The sequence below is a fragment of the Channa argus genome, chromosome 2 (genome assembly GCF_033026475.1).
Source record: "Channa argus isolate prfri chromosome 2, Channa argus male v1.0, whole genome shotgun sequence".
Classification (NCBI taxonomy): Eukaryota; Metazoa; Chordata; class Actinopteri; order Anabantiformes; family Channidae; genus Channa; species Channa argus.
The window spans coordinates 24,144,840-24,171,974 of NC_090198.1; the positions used below are offsets into that span (position 1 = coordinate 24,144,840).

The window sequence follows — 27,135 nt, forward strand, 5'->3', positions numbered from 1 at the left end:
AAATCTGGACTAAACTTGTACGTTCATGTTTTCATCAGCATCGAGTTTAAAAGTACTGTGGTTACTTTGTCTTTCATCAGCAACTGGGTCTGACTGGTGCCCACTTTCTTAGTGGAATATTTGTACTTTTGTAGTATTAAGGTCATAGTGGTTACTTGCTACCTGTAGTGGTGTATTTTCTTGTACTTGATCATCCTGCTGAGTTTGTATATTTCTACTGTGTTTTTAGTATTTTCCAAAATAGTTTTATTAGTAACTCAGTCGGGTTGATGCTTACAAAATTAGTTTCTGAGTGTAGTTCTTTAGGCCTGCTTGCTACTTAAAGCTGCATACAAATTAGAGCATCTACCATTTTCAGTAGGCTGTTTAAGTACTTGCATTCTTACTTGACTATTGAGTTTGTGTACTTGTACCATCTTGGTACTTTCACTTAAGTATGAAGAGCAACTTCCTCCACAGCTGGTTTCTCCCTCAGTGTGAAGCAGTGATGGAGGGAAGAGAACATGAAAAGGACGGAGGAGGAGGAAACAACACAGGAGGAGGAGGAAACACAGGAGGAGGAGTAAACAGAGACAGGGAAAGAGGAGGAGGTTAACAATAGTGACAGCGATTTAGTAGAAACCACCAGCAGCTCAGGTTAGCAGTGTTTGCGGCGTAAACACACGGAGGGAATAAGAAAGTACACACACCGGGAGCCCACGCTTGGTGTTTCGTGCACGCTGTCGCTCTCTGGGAGGGAGAAGGGCGAGAATATTATGGCTGCAGTTTCTCCACAGAGCCGAGGACTTGATGAGGTAAAGCAGCTCGTCTCATATCTCCCAGCCATTGATGACACCGCTCATGTGACCATGTCGTTGGGCAGGTAGCGAACTAGTTTCCGTGAACTACGAGCTAACTCAGCAGCAAGCCAACTCGCGGTACTGGGACTTCTAGCTTAGTTAGATATACTGATAGATAATCGATAATCGGGGGGCACCTGTAACTTATTCATAGCTACCTAGTAGTTAGCTGCACAGATTAGCTGTCCACTTTGTCATAAACAGGCTCGGGAGCCGTTCACGCCTCTTCTGCAATTTCCCGTCTCTCATTACTCACACATCCCCAAAAGATCGGCAAAAATCGGACCTATCTTACGAACATGTCATCTTTCAACGGTGTCAAGACTCTGTAACAAGGCGTTCAGGCTATTTGCTGTGTTTTTGGCGAGTCCAGTGCCATTGATAATTCACATAATTCATAGTAGTATTATGAAAACAATGAGGCTGAGGCTCTGATGGGAAATGTGCACAAGTATTTTCTGGATCTTACATCATAGTGATTGTCCTGGGGGAGGGGAGGGGGGACATGGGACATGTGACATGTCAAGGATTCAATTTAAAGACATATTTCTGGGATCCATGCTTAGCACTACAACACAATATTATTCAGTTCATTTCTATTTTATACTTACTATATGCAACAGGTCTGTCAGATGTGAAAATTCCTCCTCTTTGTCACACATAATGTGGGAGTGGGGGTGAGTGTCCGTGGTCTTCTGATTAATGTCCCAGAGCAACAGGATGGAATTTGTTTGGGACGTTTTTTCGCCTTTGAGCAGGCATTTCACTTTGGTCTGTGGGGCTTATAAAACAGATCTTAAAATCTTCACATTAGTCTTGGTGTTTTATCAGGTAATCTGGGAATGTCTTACTTGATTTGAAAGGTCAGCATTGTAGTGATTAGCTTTATTTCTCTGTAAATTAGTCCACAACTAAATATCATATGTGTGACAAACAAAAACAGCTAGTGCTTAAATTTGAGAAACTAAAATCAGTTAAAAAAAGAAATCAACACGTAACTCTATACACTATCTACTAGACTTGCCTTCAACATACTGCTGTATTTCTTATTTCTAAGGGACTGTTTGCTCCTTTGTTTGGGATTTACCATATGTGTTCATAAACCCTTTTTTATGTTTTGATATTTCAGGAATCCAGAATCCTGAAAGTGAGAGTCATTGCTGGAATTGGGTTGGCCAAAAAAGATATTCTTGGAGCCAGGTAAGCTGGAGAAATTAGTGGTTAGTTGTATTATTAATAAGTAAGCCTGTGAACCTAAAAAGTTTCAGTTTGCCATCACAAAACACTAATTCTTATTATTTAGAAGTGATAACAATACAGTGTTTGGCGTTGATGCTTGAGAAATTACCTTATTAGTTTATTTATTATCAGGATAATTGTCAGTCATGATTCTGTCCATTGACTAATCATATAATCATTTTATCTATCAACTAATCTGTCTGATATTTTTGTAGTCAATAAATCAAGCCTCTAAAACAATGAAAACAAGCCACAATGTTCCTGCCTTTCCTTCCTTTTTATGTGTGGTCACCATTTCCTGTCTGTTCCTGTCTGAACGTAGCGTTGCATCCTGTAAAAGAATGATAAAAGTGGCCACCAGCCAGAAAGGCCCTGGTTCAAATCCCTCTGCCGGCTGTGGCCTTTATGTGGAGTTTGCATGTTCTTCCTATGCTTGTGTGGGTTTTCTCCGTTATCTGTGTCTTGTGATAGACTGGTAACTTGTTCAGGGTGTACTCACCTCTTGCCCAATGACACAAGATCCAGCACCCCCACTACTTTTGACAGGATAAGCTCTTCAAATGATGGATGAATGAAGGAACTGTGCATCTGCAAATTGAATGAACACCAAAAGAATCATGAAATTATTTTAATCAAGTTGTGTCTGCTGCTCAATCAAAGCCATTAATACTTTCTACAAATGTTTTTTTTTTTTTGGAATAAGTCATGTTTTTCCATATTAAAACTTTAAATTTGCAAATGATGTTCTCTTAATTAGCTTAACAAGCATTTTGACACTTGGTGTTGTTTTAAAAAACATTTTGTCATTCAATATCATAAAAGTATCTCCACAACCTAAAAATATGATCTAACAAACAACAGAGTTTATGAGATGTTGATCGGAGCTTATTTTGTTAATGCTTTAACCAAAATTACTGTATAATTACCACTCTGTTACTTAATTCATTACTAGTGATAAAATATTACTGCAGGCATAAAGCTGCATTGAGCATTTGTTAATGGATAGTTAGGTGAGATTGATGGAAATGGTTTTAATATAACAGTTTAAATATTTATGGAGGGATGTTTTCATCATACCTGAACCTAAGCGTCTGTTTTTCCTACAGTGATCCATACACAAGACTGTCCCTCTATGACCCTGTAAATGGGGAAATTTCTAGTCTTCAAACCAAAACCATAAAAAAGGTGAGTGAATGATCATCTCCACTTGCAGTTGCATTTGTTTTATTTGTGAACTATATTATTTTGATTTAAATTTTTCTTTCCAATCTCTTGTCACATGAAGACGCTGGACCCAAAATGGGATGAAGAATTCTTCTTCAAAGTAAGTGAAACTTAATAGATATAACACTCAGTTTACACCAGTATATTATTGACTCTATATTATTTATAAAGATAAATTCTAAGCATCATGTTGGTGGCTTTGTTGAACATGGATAATTGTTACACTAATGGCTTGTGTTCTGACTGTACCATTATGTCTCAGGTTGATCCCACCAAGCATCGTCTCCTTTTGGAGGTCTTTGATGAAAACCGCCTTGTAAGTCATGCAGTTATATTTTTTAATAATACTGAACATTTTATTTAAGACAATCTTTCCATCACTAAATGCATGTATACCTTAATACCATTAAATGGTGTAAATAACAAACAAGGGAATGTGTCATATTAGGCATGTAGAGAAGTGTATCCTCCAGACAGTGCGAGGTTAACGAGGTTTGTGTACCAGAGTTGCAGCTACCCATATTTTGCCCTGATATGTGATATTGTTGGGAAAACCAGGATACCGTATAATTCAGAGGTGTAAATATAGGCAACCTTAAGCACATCGTAACTCCTGTCTCTTACATGTGTAAGTGGACATTTCAAGAGTGAAAAGATGTTAAATACATTAGATGTTAAATACTGAATCATGTGTTGTGAAAAATGGAGATGGTGTGTGTAATACTATGTAGCTAAATATTATACATAATCAAAGTTGCTGTGTGAATTATCAGTTTGGCGAGAACTGAGGTTTGAGTTTGCTTGTAGACTGAGATAGGAGACTGGTGGACACAGATACCAATGGCTAGTGTTCTCATGCAGTATTAAAGGTTTCAGGATTGCCAGCTTGTAGCATGATGCTACTAAAGCTGCTGACCCACTTTTATGGTGGTCTGATGCAGAGCAGGTCCTGGGACACCTCAGCAGCCAGTCTACAGGGACAGCTCAATGTCTGTCTGAGACCTGCTGCAAACTGTTCTGTCTGTATCTAATATAAACACAGATACTGGAGTTAGCCAGCAAAACATTCCTGGTGTGACTGCACCAACTACGACCTGAACCGGAATATGGACAAAGAAATTTGAAAAAATCACACACTTTCACCGCTTAATTAAGCTCTCAGACTGCTCATACTGACTATTTCCCAACACAGCATTCAAACTAGAAGGTGGTGTGTTGTGGCCGATTGGTGTAATATAAGCAAAGATACATACATACAGACATACATACATGTGTATTTGCATATTTCCATGCTCTATTGTTTTTCATCAATGTTTTTGGCAAGTCCTGGGTAAACACTGCTTCATCAACCTGTCCTTCTGGTAAAGTTTGCTGAGTGTTTACTCAAGTTACAAAAAAGATGAGTCAGTGCTCGGCTATGTTGGACATACCTGTTTGACAGTTTTTTCCTAATCCAGTAATTAATGTAAAGAGTGTCTTTTGCAAAAAGCTTAAAATGCTCTGAAAACAAAATCATGTGATAGTTTTGTCCTACTCCTTCTGCAGTTCCTGATCATTTGTATGCTGTATAATGTTTGGTTTCCTGGTCTTTGTAATTCTGCGTCCTCATAAAAATATAAACTTCACACATAAACGGCACTTGCACATATAGGCCATATAATCATAGCTCCTTCGTGATATAATTTGGCTGAATGTTTTTAAAATGAGTCATTACAGTCACATGCTTTGTCATGCTCCAGGTAGCTTTCCTGGTTTTTCTGTGGGTGTGTCAGCACTGTGGATGTGTTTCGGTGTCAGTGTGTGTTGTGTGTGTGTGTGACACAGAGACATGCTCAAAAAATGCAGGATTTATATTTTGATTTATTTAGTTGTTGACTGGATCTGAGAATGAAACTGGATTGGTTGGCTTGTTCTTTGCTAGAAATGTAATTTGCTTTGCATTTGTGTAATTGTTGGTCCCAAATGATAATAAACATTTGCATGCTTCTTAGTTTGACCTTTCACCTAGTGCCAGTAAGAGTTGGTGAGTTTGTTCCTAGTTAGTGATCACTCTTTGTCAGAGTATGGTGGACAGATTGCCATTAAACTGCCTTAACTTTTAAATAACTGGGTTGGGTAACTGTTCTCATTAATTCTGAAAAAGCAAACATTACTGCCCAACAGTGCTCACACTTTTGATGTAATCGAGCATTTTAAGTGTCAGTATAGCCGAGGATACAGTACAGCTGTTGACATTACCCTCTATTTCTATTGATTTTGCCTGATGGTGTCCGGTGCATTAAATAATGATTCTGTAGCTGGGTTGTGTGTGCCACTCCTTACCAGGTGTTGAATGTGATGCACAATTTGTTCTTTGCCAAATATGAATAACACAGATGATTCAGCCATTACTCTCTAGAGAGACGTCTCCACAAAAGCAACCAGAAAATGTTGGTGTGGATGCGCTTTTTAAAAAACCCATCTATATTTAATTGGTAGATTGCCTTAAAAGGCTCAGTCATTTTCAGATCTCTCCAGAGATGTTCAATCAGGTTCAATCAAGTGTGGGCACTGGCTGAGCCACTGAAAGACATCCACTTAGGGCATCCCACGTTCAGACAGGAACAGACAGGAAATGGTGACCACACATAAAAACGAAGGAAAGGCCGGAACATTGTGGCTTGTTTTCACTCTTTCATAGGCTTGATTTATTGGCTACAAAGATATCAGACAGATTAGTTGATAGATAAAATGATTATATGATTAGTCAATGGGGAGAATAATGACTGACAATTATCCTGATAATAAATAAACTAATAAGGTTTATTAGTTTATAGTTTAGGCTCTCTACATTGCTGCATCCATCTTTTTTCCTAGATCCTAACTAGTGTCCCTGTTCCTGCCGATGAAAAACATCCCCACAGCATGGTGCTGCCACCACCCTGCTTTACTGTAGGGATGGTATTGGCCAGGTGGTGAGCGGTGCCTGGTTTCCTCCAGACATGAAGATTGGCATTCAGGCCAAAGAGTTCAATCTTTGCTTCATCAGAACCAGAGAACTTTGTTTCTCATGGTCTGAGAGTCCTCCAGGTGGGCTGTACCCGCTTGTTTACAGACAGAATTCCTTGGACTTCATGGCTTGGTTTGTGTTCTGACATGCACTACCAGTGGAAACCTATATAGACATGTGTATGCTTTTCCAAATCATTTCAGATCGACTACATTTCCCACATGTGGACTCCAGTCAAGTTGTATAAAACTCTCAAGGATGATCAGTGTTAACAGGATGCACCAGAGCTCAATTTTGAGTGTCATCGCAAAGGTGGTGAATACTTATGTACATGTGATTTTTCTTTTCATTTTTTTAAAATAAATTTGCAAATATTTTAAACAAACTTCCTTCATGTTGTCATTATGGGATATTGATTGTAGAATTTTTGGGGAAAATAAGGAATTTGATCAATTTTGGAATAAGGCTGTGACATAAGCTTGATAACCACCAACAGGAGACACTCACATACTCAGATATGTATCACATGCAGGGGTGGAGATGTCTACAAAGCAAAGCGTGTGGGTCAGTTTTAATAGAATTAGAAGCAGCTATGGTTGATAAATGATAAATTCTTTTGAATTTCTAGTTTACGGCTTGCACTGGTTTCCAAGGCTTCTGTATGAACGTGGCATGGGCTGTTGCATTATTCAAGACAGCTTGATGTTTTTATGTTAAGTAACTTTGAGGATATAATTTAAAGAAAAAGGACAGGGTATGGCCTGGGGGGAATTACAGCTTCCAAATGCTGCAGCCCTTTCACCCTATTCTGATTCGCCAATAAAGAGGCAGTTTTCTAATAATCCGTTAGCCCCTTAAAGTGGTAAACTTATATTATCATAATACCACTTCTTTTCCACTAATCCAAATATTTTGTCATGATTTATCAAACATGCAAACATTACACAAACACTCTTGCTAGTATTGCAATCTAAAATACTTTTGTGGTATTTAGGCTGGTTGTCTTTATCACAACAGCTCTTGTGTTGGCAGTATGGATGCTTTGAGGATTGCTCCACCCACACTTACTGTATACAGTGGATTTGTAGTGTTTAGTATATTTTGTGATGTGGGTTTGTAGAATATCAAAGTTGATGGCAAAATGTACAATGAGCAGCTTGTTAGCTTTACTACATCCACACCTGTTGACTGACTGAATCAACCAACCACACCCCACTGACACAGTTTGTAATGCCACTCAAACACATTCTCTAAAGTGTTTATTATATATAACTTGTCCTTCAGTGATTCTTTGACACAGCGTTCATGTTGCTTTAAGTCACCATCACCGGCAGCTTTATTATTAGTATATTACACCATAATCTATGACTGGTCATAACTGTGTACTGTGCGTCACCTTTCTTATCTTATGGCCCACACATCACCATCAATTACACCTGCTTTTGGTCACAAGAGTTATACATTTTTAGTCACAAGGAAGTTTATCAAGTTGGTTTAAGAAATTTGCAATGCTTTCCAGTGCAGCACTGATGTGTCCATGGGTGATATGTTTTATCCTGCATGTGCCTCTTACTAATAAATATTATACTGTAATGGATTTGGTTGCAGAATAATGTCTTGAAATAGGCTGGCCTGGCTCACAATAGGCCACCATTAATAAGTAGGACTGTCAACAGCCACAAAGAGGAAATCAGACTACTTACTGACTGTAACATGAGGTGTCATATAACAGGTGTAGTGTCACAGTTAATGTAATTCCAGTTCTTTATCTCTCTTGTCATCTTTTCTGTTATGTGCAAAATGATCTGTCAAAGATTAATTTACATCTTGGGGCTACATTTTTGTTACTTTTAAGTTTAAAAATAATTACCAAAACTTTTTATGGCTTTAGTTTTACTTTAGCAATAAATATGTTTTAGTGTTTTTCCTGCATATTTTCACAGGCTATAATGGTCTCATTGTGTGTACTGTGTTTTTGCAACCTAGTCCCCACCTGATGCAAAATGATGTTGAAAGTCATTCCCTTTGATTTCCTGTAATTCAATAGTAGTGGGTAAAAATATTTGTGGGACCACAGAGCAGCAGAAACATTAGAAGCTGAGCTGCAGCAGGAAGTAGAGTCTTGAGTGAGTGGCCTGCAGCAAATGTAACAGTTTACAGGCACTTCAGTCTAAGATGCATAGAGGACTACCGTGTTTTTGATCCCAAAGGGGTAAACGAGAGAGGCACCTGGGAAAGACAAGAGGTGTGAGTTATTAATATGACCAGAATCTGGGAGGTAAAGTGAAAAACTTACAGTAGCTAAGCTCAGGTTGTAAAGCAGGTCAGAAAGTGAAAACTAATTCTATCCCTCTAGTTTTTTTTGTAATTTTGTTTTCTGTTTAGGGTTTAAGCTCGCTAAAAGGGCAAAACTCTGGAATTGCTCTAGTTTCAAAGGTCGTATATTTGGTTCATGTCTCCAAACAGAACCACTGACCTCCTGACTTAAACCCGGGATCAGCCTGGAGAGGAATGTAGGTTGTCACTGGAGCTATTTTGGCAATGTACAGCCACTAATGATTGTGATCACAGAGCAGAGCTTGGAGCAGTTGCTTGCTTTCCTTTTTTCCTACCAGCAAGTTTGATCATGCAGCTCTCACCAGTGCTGGAGGGATTAGAGAGTTAAGCGAATGGCATGTCAGCTCCGCTTGCATTTTGCGTCAAGGAGAAGCAACACGGACCCTCTGTCAGAAAGCCTCAGCAGCCATGGTGAGGAGAGTGAAGTTAGTGCGTCAGCTCAAAGCCCTGTTGAGAGTCTGGCACACCGTTCTGTCCACTTGAAGGTGACTGCTCTGTCACCAGACTCTTCTAATTTACAGCAGTACTCTACAGTATTCATACCCAGGGTTAACACAGGAGGATGTAATCAGAAGAGAATTCTACAGATCTCGCTGCAGGCCTGTGGTAAGCTCACTGGAGAGCTGGATGGCAGTATAGAAGATGGAGACCCTGGAGTTAGTGAAGGAGGAGCAGGTACTGGCTCTGACAGAGGCTCATGCAGCAGCAGTATGGCCAGTGATGCTGGATACTTTAGCAGCAGCAGTATCTTTGAGCCCGAGGCTCCAGAAAAGCACAAGACCACCCAGGAGAGGAGTCTGCCCTGCTGCAAGTCTAAGGTCCCACTGAGACGGTGCTCTTCCTTGGTTATATTTCCAAAGAGCCCATGCAGCACCCCACCAGCTTCCCCCGGCAGTCCTGTGGCTCTGCCTGCTCTCCCACCAGCAAAAGGTTCTCATCGGTCACCTTTTCAGGCATCTACAAGTGAATTCTCGCAAGATGTTGAGGAAGTGACTTGTCAAGGGTCCACCACAACGGCAGTAAGTGGCCATCGTTTCCCAAGAGGAAACTGTTCAGCTGAGTTCAGGGACACCAAACACATGGTGCAATTCAATATTCCTTTACAGGATGAACCAAAATGCAAACTGGAGGACAGGAGTAAAGTAATGGAACTGTCATCAACTCTAGACAGATCGTGTCGTCACTCTAGCAGCGTACTGCTGCACTTTGCCCACCAGAGACCAATGACATCGGGAAAGGGAGCTACAACCACAGCTAGCGTCAATGTGGAATATCCTGATGCTCTCAACCCAGCTGTACACCCTGAGGGTGAACCTTGCAAAAAACTATATCGTAGTACCTCTGCTTGTTTGTTCTCCTCCAAACCCTTAGAGAAAAACCATGATGTCTGTTTATATGGAAAAGGCCAGGACAGGCCTGAGGAAAACCACTGTCATCGAGCCATACAAAGGAGCTTTTCCCTGGAGGTGCCTTATGCTAACACTGGAATTTCATGTCATGTTTCAAATCCAATGCTCAGTAGTTCTTGCTCTCCACATGTGCACATTCATTTGTCTCCTTTCTGCCCGGCTACATTGTCAAGCTCTGTTAATGATGTCAACACAAGCCACAAAAGGAATATACCAAAGAGCCCAGGTCCAAACACCAAGGTGAGTGTTATGTTTCTTATTGGAATTGACTGATACTCCCTTGACATCAGAAACAAACTGAAGTGCCTGAAACTTCATAATACGTTAAGAAGCAAACAACTCAGAAATAAGCTTTTGATTTTCCAACATAACATTTTTATTTTTGGTTTATTTACTAGTAGTTTTCTATTTTGTGAAGCTGCTTCACAAAAGCTGGTGACTAACAACATTAATAACTAAGAACATAATATTTAAATACCATGTGTGAAATGACTGTAAAGAATCTTGAATATTGGTTAACCGGCTCAAGTAGATTCCATGCTGCTTTGACAAATGATGTCCTTTCAGTTCTGCATTTGTGTACAAAGTACAATAAATTGGGATTTTTTACTTACTATAGCTAAAGGAAAGTTTTAACAATTAAGAGGTTAAGTGATAACACTGTTCTTTCTCACTATTGCCAATAAAATCCTTAAAACCCAGTTTACCAGACATTAGGCTGACCGCTAGCTAGAGCACCTTTAAGTAACTGAGAAGATCTCTACAGCTAAGTCATGGAGTTAACAAGCCCAATGTGGACAAACATTTAAAGGTATTCTGTTACATTACAGTAAATCCATTTGCATATTGATTTCCAAGAAAGTGTGAATGATGGTGTGTGAAGTTCAACTTTAGAATAGTTCTCAGTTTTAATTATTCTTTTAGCGGTATGAGCAATGTACTTAAGTATTTACCCAGGCTAATTTTAGTGGTGGGAAAAGCAGCACCCCTTGCTGATATAAATAAAGTGCCTCTGAAATATTGCTCCTGACTCCAGATAGTCTGCTGGTCTGTAGCACTGCCTAGCCCCGTGGATTCAAATTTAACAGCATGATACTAGAGCAGTGCGCAGTCGTGCCAGGCATCTGTGGACATGGTGTGTGTGTGTGTGTGAGTGTGTGGTGGGGGTAATGAAATGTAGGCAGAATGGGAGTGGGAGCCTTTCCCAGTAAAAGGATGGTGTGTTCCCATCCCTGTGAGTCCCCCTGCCAGGCAGTGTTTGTGAAGTGTCAGGTGTCAACCTCAACCCTGCATTTAGCAAGCTGTCAAGTAAGAAATCTTCTCCAGTAATTAGCCAGTCCCTCGACTCGTTAAAGACCTACACTTTCTTTTGTAAATCTTGGTTATATTTTCATACTTTAGAGGTGGCATGGTGGTCGGCATTGTAGTACACTGGTTAGCACTGTTCCCTCACAGCAGGGTTCAGGCTTTGAACCTGGCAACTCTTTGGGGACTTTCTGTTTGGAGTTGAGCACGTTCTCTGTGTTTTTGTCCTCTGGATTTGTCAAACTAATTCATGTGAATGGTCTGTGATTATGTGTCAACTCTATGTACAAAGGCCTGTACAAAGTGTACCTGTCCTCTTACCTATTGTACCCCCCCCCAAAAAAAGACCAATCAGACACAACATTAAGACTGGTGGTCTTAATAATGTCATGGAGGCCAATCTGAGCAGTCTGAAGTTACACAGCCCCACATGCAGCAAAATGTGATACACTGTGTGCAGAGATGGTAGAAGTACACAAACCTAATACTCAAGTTAAAGTGCAAATAATGTCCTTAAAAGAGTACCACGTTAAATCTTTTACTCAAAAAAGGACTAAGCTTATTATCTATAATATTATCTGTATTTTAAACAATACTGATTATGAGAATTATTGAAAAACATGTAAAGTAATTATTCAAATTAGGGATTAAAGGTCACTGTTGGTACAGGTGGAGCTGATTTAACCACTTGATGTGCTGACACAGCAATTCATATATTCATATTCATATAATAATCAATAATTTTAGAAATTTGATACAATAAGGGATTAAAAAATAAAATATGAATACATCAAGTGCAAGAATAAATATTTTGGGGTTATAAACATGTTTTTGTTATATAATTAAATTGGGTCATGTACTGTGTGTGTATGTGCATGTATACGTACGGCGGTATACTATGCATATACATGTATTTAGAGTACTGCTTGTAGTTGTCAAATAATAATATTGTTGTTATGTTATTGCACAAGTTTAAAATTTCTAAATTTAATTTGTTCATACAGAGGAAGTTATAGAGCTGTTGCAGTGATTGTGTCAGTTTGACTGAGTGATACCAGGTGGAACTTAACTGCTATTGTTTCTGGTTGTCTTGGCATAAAACCTGTTGTTGGTTTTTTATAGTGGTCAAATCAAATCAAACAGTAAATTCCATTAAAAATGAGAGCAGCAGGTTGAATTTCTTGAGCTAGTGAGGGAAGTACTGTACATCTTTGTCAGAGCTTTTTTTGACGGTTGTGTTCAGATGTGTTTGTGGGGATTCCTCTTGGAGAGTGGCACAGTTTTGAATATTTAGCCAAAGGTTGTTGTGACTGCAGTAGAGGGACAGCTGTTCAACCTCTCATTGACACCGTATCAGATATGGCTGGTGATGGTTGTCGTCTGCACATTTCAGGAGTTTACCAGACGGATCTGCTGAGGTGCAGTCATTGCTGTACTCCGGGAAACATGTAAAAGTATGGGGACTGATGCTATCAAAGAAATATGCCTTTACGAGACACGTACCTTTTACAGCAGCAGTAAAAAGGATCACCTCATGTGCCTGCCAACCTTACAAATCACCCTACTATATTAATCGCAGTGATTTGTTGAGATGACCCTCAAAAAATCTAATGAATGCAAAATTATTTGTTACTTTAAACAGTAGAGAGTAAAACTATTGTGACTTCAGGTTTGGACAATCAGGTTTGCAAAGTTTTTTTTTTTCAAATGCTACTAAAAATCCCCCCAAAAATGTAAATTATTGTGTTGAATGTGTGATTTGTGGTGTGAAAGACATCGTATTGTGAAAGTATCACACAATGGAAGTTTCGTACGAAAGTGTCTACTCTGGCGTTCTTATCTACAGTGCCCTTGTAACACCACGTGGCTCATGTCAAAAGTTAATGAACAACCAAATGGGACCATATTGCACAAGGACGGTGGAAAACATGGATCAGAAATCTGCTTTTTTTTCAGTCAGAGTTGTTATGAATTATTTATTCATTGTTAACAAAGAAGAGGATTTCTTTCTCTCCTGTGCTTCCTTTGATTTCTTGTGTTCTTTTTTTTTTTTTTACGTGGAAGCAGTTTGTCATTATGTGATTTGAACATCTGAGGTCAGAGAATGTTGTATGTTGTACAGATTGTAAAGTCCTTGAGGGAAATTTGCAATATTGGTCTATACTGTATACATATTAAATGAGCCCACTGAGGTTAGCTTCTATGCTTTATAATGGAATTTATCCAGCAGTCAGGAAAAACATGACCCCTGCTGCCTTTTGGAGTTAAATCAAGTATGTTTTTTTTGGACATTCTCCATCAAGATAACAAATAAATAGTGCAGGGCAGGCCATGGAACATTAATTTGGTCGTCTCCTGCAGTGAAAGAAAATAGTTTCAGATAAGAAAAACAGCTTTCCAAACCATTTTGCAGTTCTGACTAACCGCTTTCTAGCAGGCACCACAGTCACAGCTCTGGCATTATCATGACCCTATTTTCATTTGTCTCTTTCATTCCCCTTTGCCAAGCTCTAACATGCTTCCACTTGTTTAATTAAATTTTTTCTCAGATATGCAAGCTCCTAAACCAGTATACTTACAAAGTTTTCCTGCTCCAATAACATTAGCTGGGTCACACTTCAGAAGTTTAGGTTTCACATGCTCCCGTCCACCTGTCAAAAGTAGTTTGTCGTTGCAAAGCTAAGATTGATATCGCTGGTCTTGCTCCACAGATACAAACATGGGTCTGTAGCTGTTTGCCACAATGTGGTCAGCAAAGCTTAATGCCACATACTAAACTGAGTTGCATTTAGTGTCACATGAACCCTTAGGGATGCCCTTAATGGACATTTATCTACAGTTGTCATTTTATCTTGGGTATTTTCTCATGTCCCAAGCATACAGCACATCATTTCTTTGTTAAGATCAGCGTTACTCATTCTACAATTCAGGAGGATGCCAGGGTATCGCTTAAAAGTCCATTCTGTTTGTTACAGATATATAGAAATTTTCAATCCATCAGGGACCGCCATTAGCATCAGCCTGAAATACCGAGTTGAGTGCTTATTCTTGACAGAAGGATCAGTTGTCCAATTAGTCTGTGAACTTCTGAGCAGTTTTAATTTTAAAGATGGTGTATATTGATTAATTTTGTTGCTGATATATCTAAGAACTTGACAGTTATTTAGCGCCATGTCTTGGAATACAGTAAATGTAAGATCAGATATACTGTGGGTTTAGTTCAATATGAGCTTGAATTTTTTTTCTTTTTTAAGTGAGACAATGCAGGCAAGTGCGACAAAACACTGAGTTTAGGGATGTCCTTCAGCTTTTATTAAGTCTAATGTATCAGTAAGTTGATATCAAGTTTTATCATTTATTTACAATAAAGAGTTCTTTACATGACTCTTAGTTTCGAGGTTTTGCTGCCTTTGTTTGGCCTGAATTGTTAGGATCTTAGGTAGTTTTATGCTTAAGACACCTAGGACCTTGGTAAAATTGTATTTTCAGGTTTGTAGGCGGAAAGCCTAAGAGGGTAAAAATCAGACCCTCCCTTATCAACACCAGAGGGGTTCCCCCTGAGCATGGCCCCTAACCACAACTGCTCAATGGTCACAAATCAGACTGTGGTTGCACTGGGTGGTGTAAGTGTATGTAACTGTGTGACTGTGATTAGGGTGATTCTAAAAAAGAGGCCTCTCAGTGAATCTGCCCTGAATAAATAAAGGTAAAAATACCAACAAATAATAACACAATCACTTTAATTACGAAATAAATCATTAATTAATAACAGTAAATGTTAGATCCCTGCTTTACAGATTTGTATTGTAACTGGTCACTACCAAAAGTGGCTTAATGAAAATGTTAAAGTTGAGAATTTAGGTGACACAACTGTGCTCCACAACTTAGTTGTATAAATTATGGGAATTCAATATTAAAATGTATATAAAGGAGAGGTTTTAAGTGCGCAATGATTGTTCAGATTGATCAGTGCTGCTTCAAATGTATATGTCTTTTTATTTAATCTGGTCTTAACTGACTTACTTTACTTTTACTATGGAAAGTACAAAGGCAAGATATTGACGTAAACATCAATGCTACGCTGCTGTTCGACAGTTTCACCTACTCCAGGGTCAGTTTTGTGGGTTTGACTTCTGCCTTTGAGATTGGCTGTGAGTGGCTGTGACAGAGACATGCAGTAAATGTATTAAGTGTTCAAAGCAAAAACAAATGCTACATTGTTTCGGTTCCAGTCTGAAAAAAAAAAAAAACAGTCTCGGATTATTTGTTACAGGAATCAGACACATTTCATAGAATCAAGGCTCTGAATACTCAATTTACCTCTGAAATAACTGTAATCTGCACTGTGTGACCATGAAAGGGTACTGCAGCAGTTCTCCGTACCCTGAGTAACAGAACATGTCCAGGCCAGTTCAGTCCTCTGTCTGTTTGTGTGTTTGTGTGTTTACATGTGCACAAGCGTCTGTATGTGTGTGCATGTGCATGCATATGAGGAAAGAATATGGTCCTGGTCTAGACATCTGTGTGTGATTTTTATTTTTCTCTCTCTGTCTCTGTCTCTGTCTGTCTCTCTCTCTGTCAGACACGTGATGACTTTTTGGGACAGGTGGACATTCCCTTAAATCAGATACCGGTGAGTCCTTAATGCACATGTCTGTAACTTCACATATGTCGAATGTGCTTTGTTTTTCCCATACAAGCTCTCGACCTCCGTCTCATTCGTGTCAGCATGTAAACACAAAAGCGCCCTTATGCCACAGTTTGTTCCACATTATGGTCTGTAGTTTTGGAAACACAGTCACGTTTATGGTCTGTCCCTGGTTTTGTTTTATTATAAATATAACACCCACAAAGTAGTCTTCACAGTACACTGTCACCAGCATTTTATGTTATTTTCAAATACACTGTATCCTACACGTGTTTTTTACATGCATGCAAGTGTTTGAAGAATTGAAGGTTTTGTTTTTGATTCTTTTGTTTTTTCTCAGAGAGAAAATCCTAATACAGACAGGCCATACACATTCAAGGATTTTCTGCTTCATCCACGAAGGTTGGCATAATTATATGTGTATTCAATCGTTTGTCTTTAACTATTTCACATCCATACATACTGTATTTTTATTTGGATGAAACACGATAAGGCTAAAGTTATTATTCTTTTAAATGTTATTGATAATATACATCGATTGGGCATAACATTATGACAACTTGTGCAATTTCCTACAATACAGTAAAGTGGATCTTCCATGAAGTCTTCATTTACAGGTTTCTAATTTCTCAGTTTCTTAGGTTGAAACTGTCAGAAAGGTCTGACTGATCTTTCTACTATGTGTTTATTACTGAGGTCAAAGTAGTGAGGTTGCAGTGGAGTGCATTATATTAAAAGGTGGTTCTAATGTTTTGGCCACCTCATGCATTTTGAATAGATGGTTATGCCTGATCGGTGTGTATTTCTTGCTTGTTCAAAAAAATAATAATTCTGTTTGTCACACAGCCACAAGTCCAGAGTTAAAGGTCATCTACGTCTCAAAATGACTTACCTGCCAAAAAACTCAGGTTCAGAGGAGGAAAGAGGAGATAACACCGAGGACACAGATGTAAGTTCAACTTACGCTTCTTCAGCCGGAACATATTTCTTGATCACCAATATCATAGATCCTCTTCTTACTTTTTAGAGCATAAACAATAATTCAGAGATTGTAGTTCACATGCACTCTTATTTATACATTAAATTATATGTTTGTTTGTTTTTATTTTATCTTTATACTCAAATCTGCCTAAGAACAGTTTAAACATTGCACTTTGATTATTCAGTGACCTTGGGTTATTTGGATCAAAAGTCACATTTAAAGGCTAACACAGACATTTTACATTTTAAACAGCTGAAGGTCATAGCAGTAATGAGGTCTTTTAGAACATGAATTGTCTCTTTAGGCTAAGATCCAAGTCCACTTTCTTTAGCATTCATATAATAGACTGATGATTTCAGAGCTCTATTACTGATTCTAGCCTGTTACAGTTCTTCTTGCCAAATCTTTTTTTAAATGTGTGCAACTAAACAGCAGGCATAAGGATATTGTCTCCATCTGGCCTCTGCTGTCTTTTAAAACTTTTTGTTTATGTTGTGCAGCCTGATTGGGAGTTTCTGGAAGCCCAGAACTTGGCAGGTCGCAGGCAAAGCCAGCAGCTGCCTCCTCTGCCCCCTGGCTGGGAGGAGCGGCAGGACAATCTGGGAAGAATTTACTTTGTCAATCATGAGCGGAAAACCACACAATGGCAACGACCCACAGTGCTGTAAGTGTGTTCCCATCTCTCCGGCAATTTCCATCAACGTTGGTGCTGTGTGACTCCCAGAGTGCACCAACACTAATAGTTTGTGTTTGTGTCTGTCTCACCTAAACAGGGACATTGATCTGGAGACCCAGAGAAGACAGAACACTAATCCAGAGGCTGAGCATGCGTTTATTACACGCAGACAGATCTCAGACACAGATGAGAATGTGACACAAGAGTCTTCCGAGGTAATTTGTATTTACAAGCCTTTTACTGTGCCCTGTTTCTTCTTTGGTCGAAGCGGGTGCCACCAGCTGGAGGGGCACCGAAAGGAGGAAGAAATGTTTTATGCTTACAATTGTTGTTGTTGTTTTGTTTTTTGTTTTTTTCAGCCTGTAACTTTTCTGGTGTATTCCACCCCCACCACTCATAGTGTTGCTTTTGGCTGCAGCAGGCAGCAGTTTCCAGTGAAAACTTATTTTATTAAGCATAGTAGTGACTGCATCCCTCTTCTCTCTCATCTTCTAGAGCTGGGAGATTATTACAGAGGACGAATCCACGTTGTACCACAGCAGTAACCAGCTCACATCACCGTCTGGGGAGATCCGCTCATTCTGTGACGAGCTGAGAAACATTCACGTTTCAGGGGCCACAGCTGGTGAGCAGCACACCTCCCAGATGGTGAGTCGTTTTGTTTGCAGCATACGGTTCTGGTTTCTGAACATCAGAGAAAAAGATAATGATACTAATATGAACCATGAACTTGTGAACAATGGATCGTCATTGTCTTTCAAATCCTTCCCCTCTGCTGTAGAATCACGTTAGCAATTCAATCCATTCCACTCGCAGAGGCAGTGCCCAGACTTCAACAGTAGAGGAACATCCTGTTAATCCTGTGGTGAGTATTTCACTCCGTGTAGAAGTCACTCCTTCCTGTGCTTCGCCAAACCTGTCTTGCATCTGAATTTTTCTCATAATAGACATTAACACTCAGGACATGCCATGTCCTGTGCTGTGAAAGTTAGCCGGCAGATTGATTCAGATTCTATATGTCTGTGTTGGATATTATATGAGCTTGAGGTTTTCGGTATTGATCACCGTATATGTTGCTCAATAGCTGCTTCCAAACACAACTGGGCTGCCTCCAGGCTGGGAGGAGAAGTGTGACAGCAAAGGAAGACGCTACTTCGTCAACCATAACAGCCGAAGCACTACATGGACTCGACCCACTGTTCAGGTGCACATCTGGCTTTCATTGATGCGTGGCAATTTCCTTACCATATACCAATGTTCTTTTTTTCCCCAATCACTGTATTTCCCTATTGACTTACTTTTTTCTTTTTTGGATAGAAAATATCAGATGCCGCAGTAGCAGATAGTGGTCCAAGCTTATCCCAAAACCCAGCACCGCCCCAGCCAAGTGTGTCTCCTGGAGAGACTCCTCAGCACACCCCAAGCTCCGAAGCAACAAATGAATCTGGTTTTCTGCCAGCTGGTTGGGAGGTTCGCAGTGCTCCTAATGGAAGACCTTTTTTCATTGACCACAACACAAAGACGACAACCTGGGTGAGGAGAGGGCTTGTGGTAACACTTTCACAGAGATGTGGTTCATCCAATGTACACGAAGGGCGTAGCAGCTCCTGTGAAAAACAGAGTCCTTATCAGTAGTGTCTCCACCACCGTTTCTTGTTGAAGTACTTCTTGTTTGCTGAAACACATCCTGTTTGTCTTCCTTTGTGCAGGAAGATCCCAGGTTAAAGATTCCTGTGCACATTAGGAGGAGACCCTCACTTGATCCTACTGATCTTGGCCCTCTGCCAGTAAGTTCATCCGTTAGAAAAAAATAAATAACAGATCAACTTTTGGCTCATCCATAGTGCCTTAATGTTTCTGTCGCTGTGACATATAGTTAGACCAGACACAACTCCCATTATATTTTTCATTCCTAGGCTGGTTGGGAGGAGAGGGTCCACAGTGATGGGAGGATATTCTACATAGATCACAGTGCGTAAGCCATATAATACTAAAAACACCGTAATAAGCAATGTTAGCTTATTAAGAAATGGCCTTGTGTATTTTATTCATAGACACCAGGACCACACAATGGGAAGATCCCAGATTACAAAACTCAGCTATTACTGGACCAGTGAGTATAGTTTGTTGATTGATTGATTACATTTTCAGTATTATGATATTATCAAACAATAAAAACAGTTCTCAATTTATAGGAATAAATGGTATATTCAAATACTATATGTAATAGGGTTAACCTTGATTTTTCTTTTCTTGTCACTAAACAGATTTATTATTATTGATTTATTTTATTATTTATTTTATTTTTTCACTTTAGGCTGTGCCTTATTCCAGAGATTATAAACAGAAGTATGACTACTTCCGGAAGAAGCAAAAGAAACCAGTGAGGAAAATTGTGGTTTATAAGACTGTATTTGACTTTTACCTGTGAAATCAGCTCCTCAGTCTCACTTTGCATTATGTAGTGTTTTGCTCAGTACTGCAATTTTAACCTGGATCTGATTTAAAAACTTCCTATCTAACAACCTCAATGTATTGAAATGTAGGCCGACATCCCAAACCGTTTTGAGATGAAGCTGAGGCGAAACACCGTGCTGGAGGACTCATACCGACGCATCCTCTCAGTTAAGAGGCCGGACCTTTTGAAGGCTCGACTGTGGATGGAGTTTGAGGGAGAAAAAGGACTGGACTATGGTGGAGTGGCCAGGGAGTGGTTCTTCCTTATGTCCAAGGAGATGTTTAACCCATATTATGGACTGTTTGAGTATTCTGCCACGTGAGTCCGAACTCTGTGTTTGAATCCTGTTTCTTTGTATGTCTGGCACCCATGACAGATTTTATGTCATGGGGCTAAAAATATGTAACCAATCCGTAGTAGACTTAAAGTCATGAGAGTGTAAGTTAGTGTAAAAGCACAAAAGGGCTTTATTTACCATAAGGCAGGAACTCGCATTGCTTGTTCTTAGAAGTATTGCTGTGTTAATCATGATGGGATTTGTCTTGCAGTGACAACTACACACTGCAGATTAACCCCAACTCAGGTTTATGTAATGAGGACCACCTGTCCTACTTCAAGTTCATCGGCCGTGTGGCAGGCATGGCTGTGTATCATGGGAAACTGCTTGATGGTGAGTGCTCATGAAAATGTAAAAAATATTCTAGAGTTTTCTAAAGAGACGTTTCTGATATCTTTGTGTTCTTCAAAGCTTTCTTCATTCGTCCATTCTACAAAATGATGCTGCAGAAGCCAATCACCCTCCAGGACATGGAGTCTGTTGTGAGTTTCACATTTTTTGCCCACACAAAATAATTAAGATGATACTTCAAATCAGGATTTTCAGTTCACAGATAAACTGGAACCATTATGTGTTTAATTGTGTCAATTTTCTTTTCAGGACAGCGAATATTTCAACTCCCTCATGTGGATTTTGCAGAACGACCCAACAGACTTGGACTTGAGGTTCACCATTGATGAAGAGCTGTTTGGACAGGTTTGCAGAGCATCTTGTCCTATCAACATCTGTCTTGAAAATGTTTGTAATACATAGTTTTCTGTCTAATGTAAATGTCCTGTCTCATACTTCCTTAGACACACCAGCATGAACTTAAGCCGGGGGGCACAGAAATTGTCGTCACTAATGAAAACAAGAATGAATACATCCAGTAAGCAATAAAGCTCCACACACGTTACATTTGAACTGGTATATTTTGGTTTTATTTGATCCTGATGGGCTGTTTTTATGTTTCAAAGTCTGGTGATACAGTGGAGGTTTGTGAACAGGATACAGAAGCAGATGACTGCTTTCAAGGAGGTAACAGATATACATACATATATGTTTTTGTGACCAGACATTAATGGCACTGCTATTAATTATAATAACTTTTGTGGTACATTTTGTGTTTTTTAGGGATTTTTTGAGTTGATACCGCAGGATCTGATAAAGATATTTGATGAGAATGAGCTTGAGGTGAGTTTTCAGTTGATCTGATGTACTGAAATGGATCAGATTTAGTCCAGAGAGATGAAAATGATGAAGAATAATCTATAATAATTTATCTACTTGCCATCTTTTCATACACAGCTGCTCATGTGTGGTCTTGGAGATGTGGATGTGAATGATTGGAGAGAGAACACCAAGTACAAGAATGGCTACTCAATCAACCACACAGTTATCCAGTGGTTTTGGAAAGTAAGATGTCTTTCTGTGCCTGGAGCCAATAAACTGCAGCAGTGTGCAACTGCTTTGCATCATTTGTTACTTATTTGTTTGGTTTCTGTTTGTGTTATTATAGACGGTGCTTCTGATGGATGCAGAAAAGCGAATCCGGCTCTTACAGTTCGTGACAGGCACATCCAGAGTCCCAATGAACGGCTTTGCTGAACTCTATGGTGAGATTATTACTGGATTTTAACTGTTGTTTAACTGAAGTACCTTCTTTAGTTATGTGTAAACTTCTAAACAGTATTTCATCATGAAGCTTTTCTCCTAAAATTGTGATTTTCTTTGCATCACTACCCACATCTTTTTCCTCCATACTGTATGCCTTCACTTCTCTTTCTCATTTCTTGTAAATTAATTCCAGTGAAAGTTATGTTACATTAGTCTGATGTATGATTTTTATAATTTCATTTTTCTCCCAGGATCTAATGGACCACAGCTGTTCACTATTGAGCACTGGGGAGCACGAGATAAACTCCCCAGAGCCCACACATGGTGAGCCTTGTGATTTGTTTTCCCTAACATATTATACAGTTATGTTTAGTACCCTAGGCCATTTTGAATTTATTAAAAATGTGTGCCCACATTTACAAGGGCAAAAGTGGTTTCCTAACATACGTTTCAACACTTTTTAGAGACGTTTGTAACGAGAGCATATCTTTTATCACAACTCTGAGGCACATTCATAATAATAGGTCTTAAAGGTATATTTTTTTGTATAAGTCTTGTGTGCACAAGATCCATATATTTATGGTATTATTTGAATGGAACATTTTTGATTTTAAACATTTGTGTGGTTGTGTAATGAAATGCAACCACAATGGGACACAAGCCTTGTGCCAGTCCCAAGTCTGGATAAACGCAGAGGGTTGTGTCAGGAAGGGCATCCGGCATAAAAACACATGCCAAATTAAACGTGCGAATCGTGAGTTCCACACCGAATCACCAAAGAGGAGATTTATGGATGTAGTGAGAGAGGACATGAAGTTAGCTGGTGTGAGAGAAGAGGATACAGAGGACAGGCTTAGATGGAGGCACATGATTTCCCAAAGGGAAAAAAGAAGTGTTGTTGTGTAATGACTAAATGTTAAAAAAATGACTAGTGCAACATAATATCCAACTGAGCACAGTGAGCTGCCCCCTGTTCATCAGCCTCAGCCACAAACAAACATCAGATGTCCTGATGTCTATATCTTGAACTGTTATTTTAACTTTAATGCATTCCTTCTCTTCAGCTTCAACCGGCTGGACCTTCCCCCTTATGAGTCTTTTGAGGAGCTGAGGGAGAAGCTTCACATCGCCATTGAGAATACACAAGGCTTTGATGGGGTGGATTAAAGTGGGTGGAGTAGATGATATTTACTGTAATCAGAGTTAAAGCCAAGCAGCACGATGTGGTGACTCTGATGAGAGAAACGAGCTTTGCTGTGTCAGACTGGGGCTTTAACCTGCCAACTGTGTGACAGGTGAACAGTCACACAACCTTCACTTTGGTCCTTTGTTGGGGCACATGTAGATAACAGATGTGAAATCGGGAGTGATGGAGGTATTTAGTCACTCCATGTGTTCAAATGTTTACAAATCAGGTTTTCTTATTATTTCCTTCTTCATTATAAATCACTTAGAAGCCTATAACATTAAAGTGTTAAACTTTTATTTATTCTGCTCGATCTGCTTAAATATTTAAAGAATATGATTCTGTGAAATGGCAAGATTATATTTATGAAAGCAATGCTATATATAACTCAACTAAATTCACACAAAAGTTTAATTTTGGGCTGCATTGTCTAAAAATACTTCATGCTCAGCTCCTCACATCAGGTACTTGTGAGACCTTGAGTCTAGTTGCTCCTCTTGAAACTTAATAACTGAACATTTAAGCTTCACTGTTTAAAGTATGATTAGAACTTGGTGAAGTCATTAAGTTGATAAAATTATAAATTTAGTGCCTTATGTGTATGAATGAAACAGTTGGTCATTACTTACAACCCATGTATCCTGTTCAGCAGTGGTGGAATGTAACAAAAGTTTTTTCTTCCCTTCATGTCACTTTATGTCTATATTCAACTTTACAAATTGTCTTTTTTTTTTTTTTTTTTTTGCACTACAAGCAAATGAAAAGCATAAAAATATGATGGTTTGTTTTGTTTACAAAACAAGAAATACAAGTAGAACTGAGTGGTGTACTATAAAGGAAATTGTTTGGCAACGACTCGATAATCCCTAAATGTTTCCCTATTTATTTTATGAAAATAAATCTAAATATTCTATGTTTCCAGCTTCTAAAATATGAGAATGAAATTGCTTTGCCGTTGATCATTTTTAAAAAAATGTTGGGTCTTTAACAGTTTGGTACACTCTGGAAATACTGACTCCTGCTGTCCTTACAGACTAACTAATCAAAATAAAATTTAAAAAAAAACAGGACATTTAAAAAATGTTTTTAAACAGTTGAAAAAAATGGCAATTTTTCTTTTAATGCCACTTTTAGTACGTTTTACTTAAGGACCTTTACTTGTAAATGATGAACTGTACTTTTACTTACGTTAAAGCTACAATATATATTTAACCTATTGCTAGCATGAGACTTGAAATCAATTCACCCTGCTCCACCCAGCCCCGTCTCTCCCTGCTGCTGTGCTCTTCTACCAACTGCTACGGTCCTCATCACCCTGCACAGCCGTTCAGATATTTGTCATTATCAAATTACAATAAATTGGTACCTCCAAAACCTACTAATCAATTAGAAATCATCACCGTTCTCTGATTGGTTAGAAGAATGAGACTTGTTCAGAAACATTCTGAAGCTGATATCTCTACTGCTCCCAGTGCCTTTTGACATTTAAAGGTAGTTGTGCATGCTTTAGCTTTAAGGATCTGAATAGTTGCTCCACCACTGCTGTTGAGTGTTCAACTACAAAAATAAAGCAAAGTATCTAAAATCTCTTTAAACACAGCATTAGTTCAACTGGAATGAAATGTCATCCAGAGATTTTAAAATTAAAAAGATGAAACCAACATTAAGTTTTGTCCAGATGTATTTTAATGTGAAACAAACAGATGTGAAGATATGTTCTCTCCCTTTTTTCTCTAATTTAAATATTACACATTATTATACATCTTTCATTCCATTATATTAGGAAAAATTGATGAGGGAGATTCTTCATATACATAACATGCACCTTAAACACATTTATGGCAAAAATGTGCTGGTTACATAAAGCTTACGTGACTAAACTTCCCTGATTCACTGATCACTGATAATATTCATTATTCAAGTGTGCTAGTACTAAATACTACACCAATTATAATGTTTGTATTTGTGTAGCTCTCAGATCTGACTACATACAGTATTAGGCTGTGCAAAATACTATGCATAATTGTACATATAAATACCATAAAACTAAATGTGAGTTGATGTTTGAGTTTCTCAAGGATCACATCAAATGTCTAACATATAAAAATAACTTTGCCTTCTACAAACAGATGTCTTCTTTGTTGTTAACATTGTTAATGTCACTGTCAGCCATTGGTTATTGGTTTACCACCACATTATAAATCCTTTTGATTTCTCCTTTAGGATCAGTTGCTAACTATGTTAACTTTTTAAATAAATGCATTTTCACTTTACATCTTACAAAACCTTATAAAACTTTATACAGTTTGTATACAGTATGCTAAATTTTATTTTTTGTTGTCAATAAGTAATATTGTTTTGCTTTCTCCTACTCATCATGGGTGTTAATTTCAGCACATTGCTCTATTTTTAAGAGTACAACTTTAAAGATTGCTTTGTGGGTTGTCGGTGTGTACAAATTGTTCTAATGAACTACTAATACATGTTTAAAAATAAAAAAGTAACTTTACTTAAATACTAGTTATAAGCTTTTCTGAATGGTAAAATCTGTTTACAGTATCTGCCATGTTTACAGGTCGTTAAAAAAGGATGCTATCATAAGCTGGTTTTTGTCTCTGACGACACAATTTTATACTTATGCTTTTATAAAGAGAAGCACTTTGTTAATATCGAGTCTTACTTCTGAACTGTCTGAATCTTTGCCAATCTGCCACCTGCTTAAATTGGTCTTTAAAAACATGATCCTATGCTTTAAGTGCACGTGTTTAAATGTTTACATGTGAACATTGCTGAAAAAAAGCACATTTTCTAATTTCTCTTATATGTAAAATGAAATATAGAGGCCTTCATTTGTAATATTTTGTAAAATCTGATTGTGTTTGTTAATCCTTTAATCTAAAACTAAATGGAAGTACTGTTATGTTTTAATGTCTACTGATTTATAATGATCACTTCATGTTTTAATACATATTTGTTCTTATAACACCTATAAGTGCTTTAAATCAACATACATGCGATATATGTGCAACAGTTTCAAGGGTAAATAAACTGTAGCTGTTGACTCCCAATACAGTGGTTTACTAGTAATTCTCCATTGACTTGATGTATGTCTGCTATCTGTATCTGCACACTGCTGAGACAATGCAGGTTTCATTCACACTTTTTCCATCAGTGTAAAACCATTGAATAAAAGGCCTATAATGCACCATTAATGTATGTGTATGATAAGCATTAATTCATGTATTTTTCAAAAACTGGAGATCCAATTGTGAAAGCTGGATTTTACAGAAGGACTTGATTAAATTGTTGGTACCCTTCCACAAAAAAGAAATCCAACATATTCTCTGAACTAAATTGAGACTGACAAAAGTAATAAAAGAAATAAAAATCGGACTTTGCCTTTGATTCATCACAATATTTTTAGAATAAATGTCTGATTACAATATTCAAGACATGGAATGCCAATTACAGGAAACATTTATAATCTTTTCTTAAAAATCTGTCAGGGCCATTTCCATTTAAGGCATTTTAGGAAATATTTAGCTCTATCGAAAATCACAAGCAAAGTCAGATTTTCTTTTGTTATTTTTATACTATTATTTACAATTATTTATATTTCTCTTATTTCATAGAAAATGTCTCAGTTTCATTCATGCCTGTAAAGAATACTTTACAACGGATTAGAATACAGTTGTTTGCCAAAAGAAACAGTGCTGGTGTTTGTCACAGCTAGAATTTAGTTTCTAACAGTGCATCAAAGCAATGGAGAAAATAATCAGTGTGTCTAAATTTGTCAACAGATTATTCATTAGTTTTAAGAACATAATTTAACACTTGTTAATTATGCTTCCATAACTTGCATAATACAATATGCTTTAACTTAGTAAATTTCAGCAATGTAGGTAGTACT

At 38.2% G+C, this 27,135-nt stretch overlaps 1 protein-coding gene across 3 annotated transcripts; it reads left to right on the forward strand.

The window, feature by feature from the left end:
- Nucleotides 1-570: 570 nt before the first annotated feature.
- Nucleotides 571-25,708, forward strand: nedd4a (NEDD4 E3 ubiquitin protein ligase a). 3 transcript variants are annotated; one of them, XM_067486111.1, is made up of 29 exons: nt 571-794; nt 1,969-2,039; nt 3,185-3,263; nt 3,364-3,402; nt 3,565-3,618; nt 15,925-15,975; nt 16,331-16,392; nt 16,837-16,939; nt 17,473-17,636; nt 17,746-17,863; nt 18,144-18,296; nt 18,430-18,513; nt 18,733-18,852; nt 18,966-19,181; nt 19,358-19,435; nt 19,565-19,619; nt 19,703-19,761; nt 19,966-20,031; nt 20,195-20,424; nt 20,655-20,776; nt 20,855-20,925; nt 21,044-21,139; nt 21,238-21,311; nt 21,400-21,460; nt 21,557-21,616; nt 21,731-21,838; nt 21,942-22,038; nt 22,291-22,363; nt 23,104-25,708. In XM_067486111.1, the coding sequence occupies exons 1-29, from the start codon at nt 756-758 to the stop codon at nt 23,204-23,206; spliced, it is 2,706 nt and encodes a 901-aa protein (XP_067342212.1). In that variant the 5' UTR covers nt 571-755; the 3' UTR covers nt 23,207-25,708. The 3 variants fall into 3 exon arrangements, with proteins under 3 accessions (XP_067342212.1, XP_067342204.1, XP_067342222.1); XM_067486121.1 differs by lacking the exons at nt 571-794; nt 1,969-2,039; nt 3,185-3,263; nt 3,364-3,402; nt 3,565-3,618 and adding exons at nt 9,924-10,094; nt 10,211-10,277; XM_067486103.1 differs by lacking the exons at nt 571-794; nt 1,969-2,039; nt 3,185-3,263; nt 3,364-3,402; nt 3,565-3,618 and adding an exon at nt 8,911-10,277.
- The last annotated feature ends 1,427 nt before the right edge of the window (nt 25,709-27,135 follow it).

Coding starts and splice junctions, on each gene's coding strand:
- nedd4a (XM_067486103.1), top strand. CDS start 8,961: ATGGCATGTCAGCTCCGCTTGCATTTTGCGTCAAGGAGAAGCAACACG. Junction 19,182..19,357: donor ACACAAAGACGACAACCTGG/GTGAGGAGAGGG, acceptor TCCTTTGTGCAG/GAAGATCCCAGGTTAAAGAT. Junction 20,425..20,654: donor CTGTTTGAGTATTCTGCCAC/GTGAGTCCGAAC, acceptor TTTGTCTTGCAG/TGACAACTACACACTGCAGA.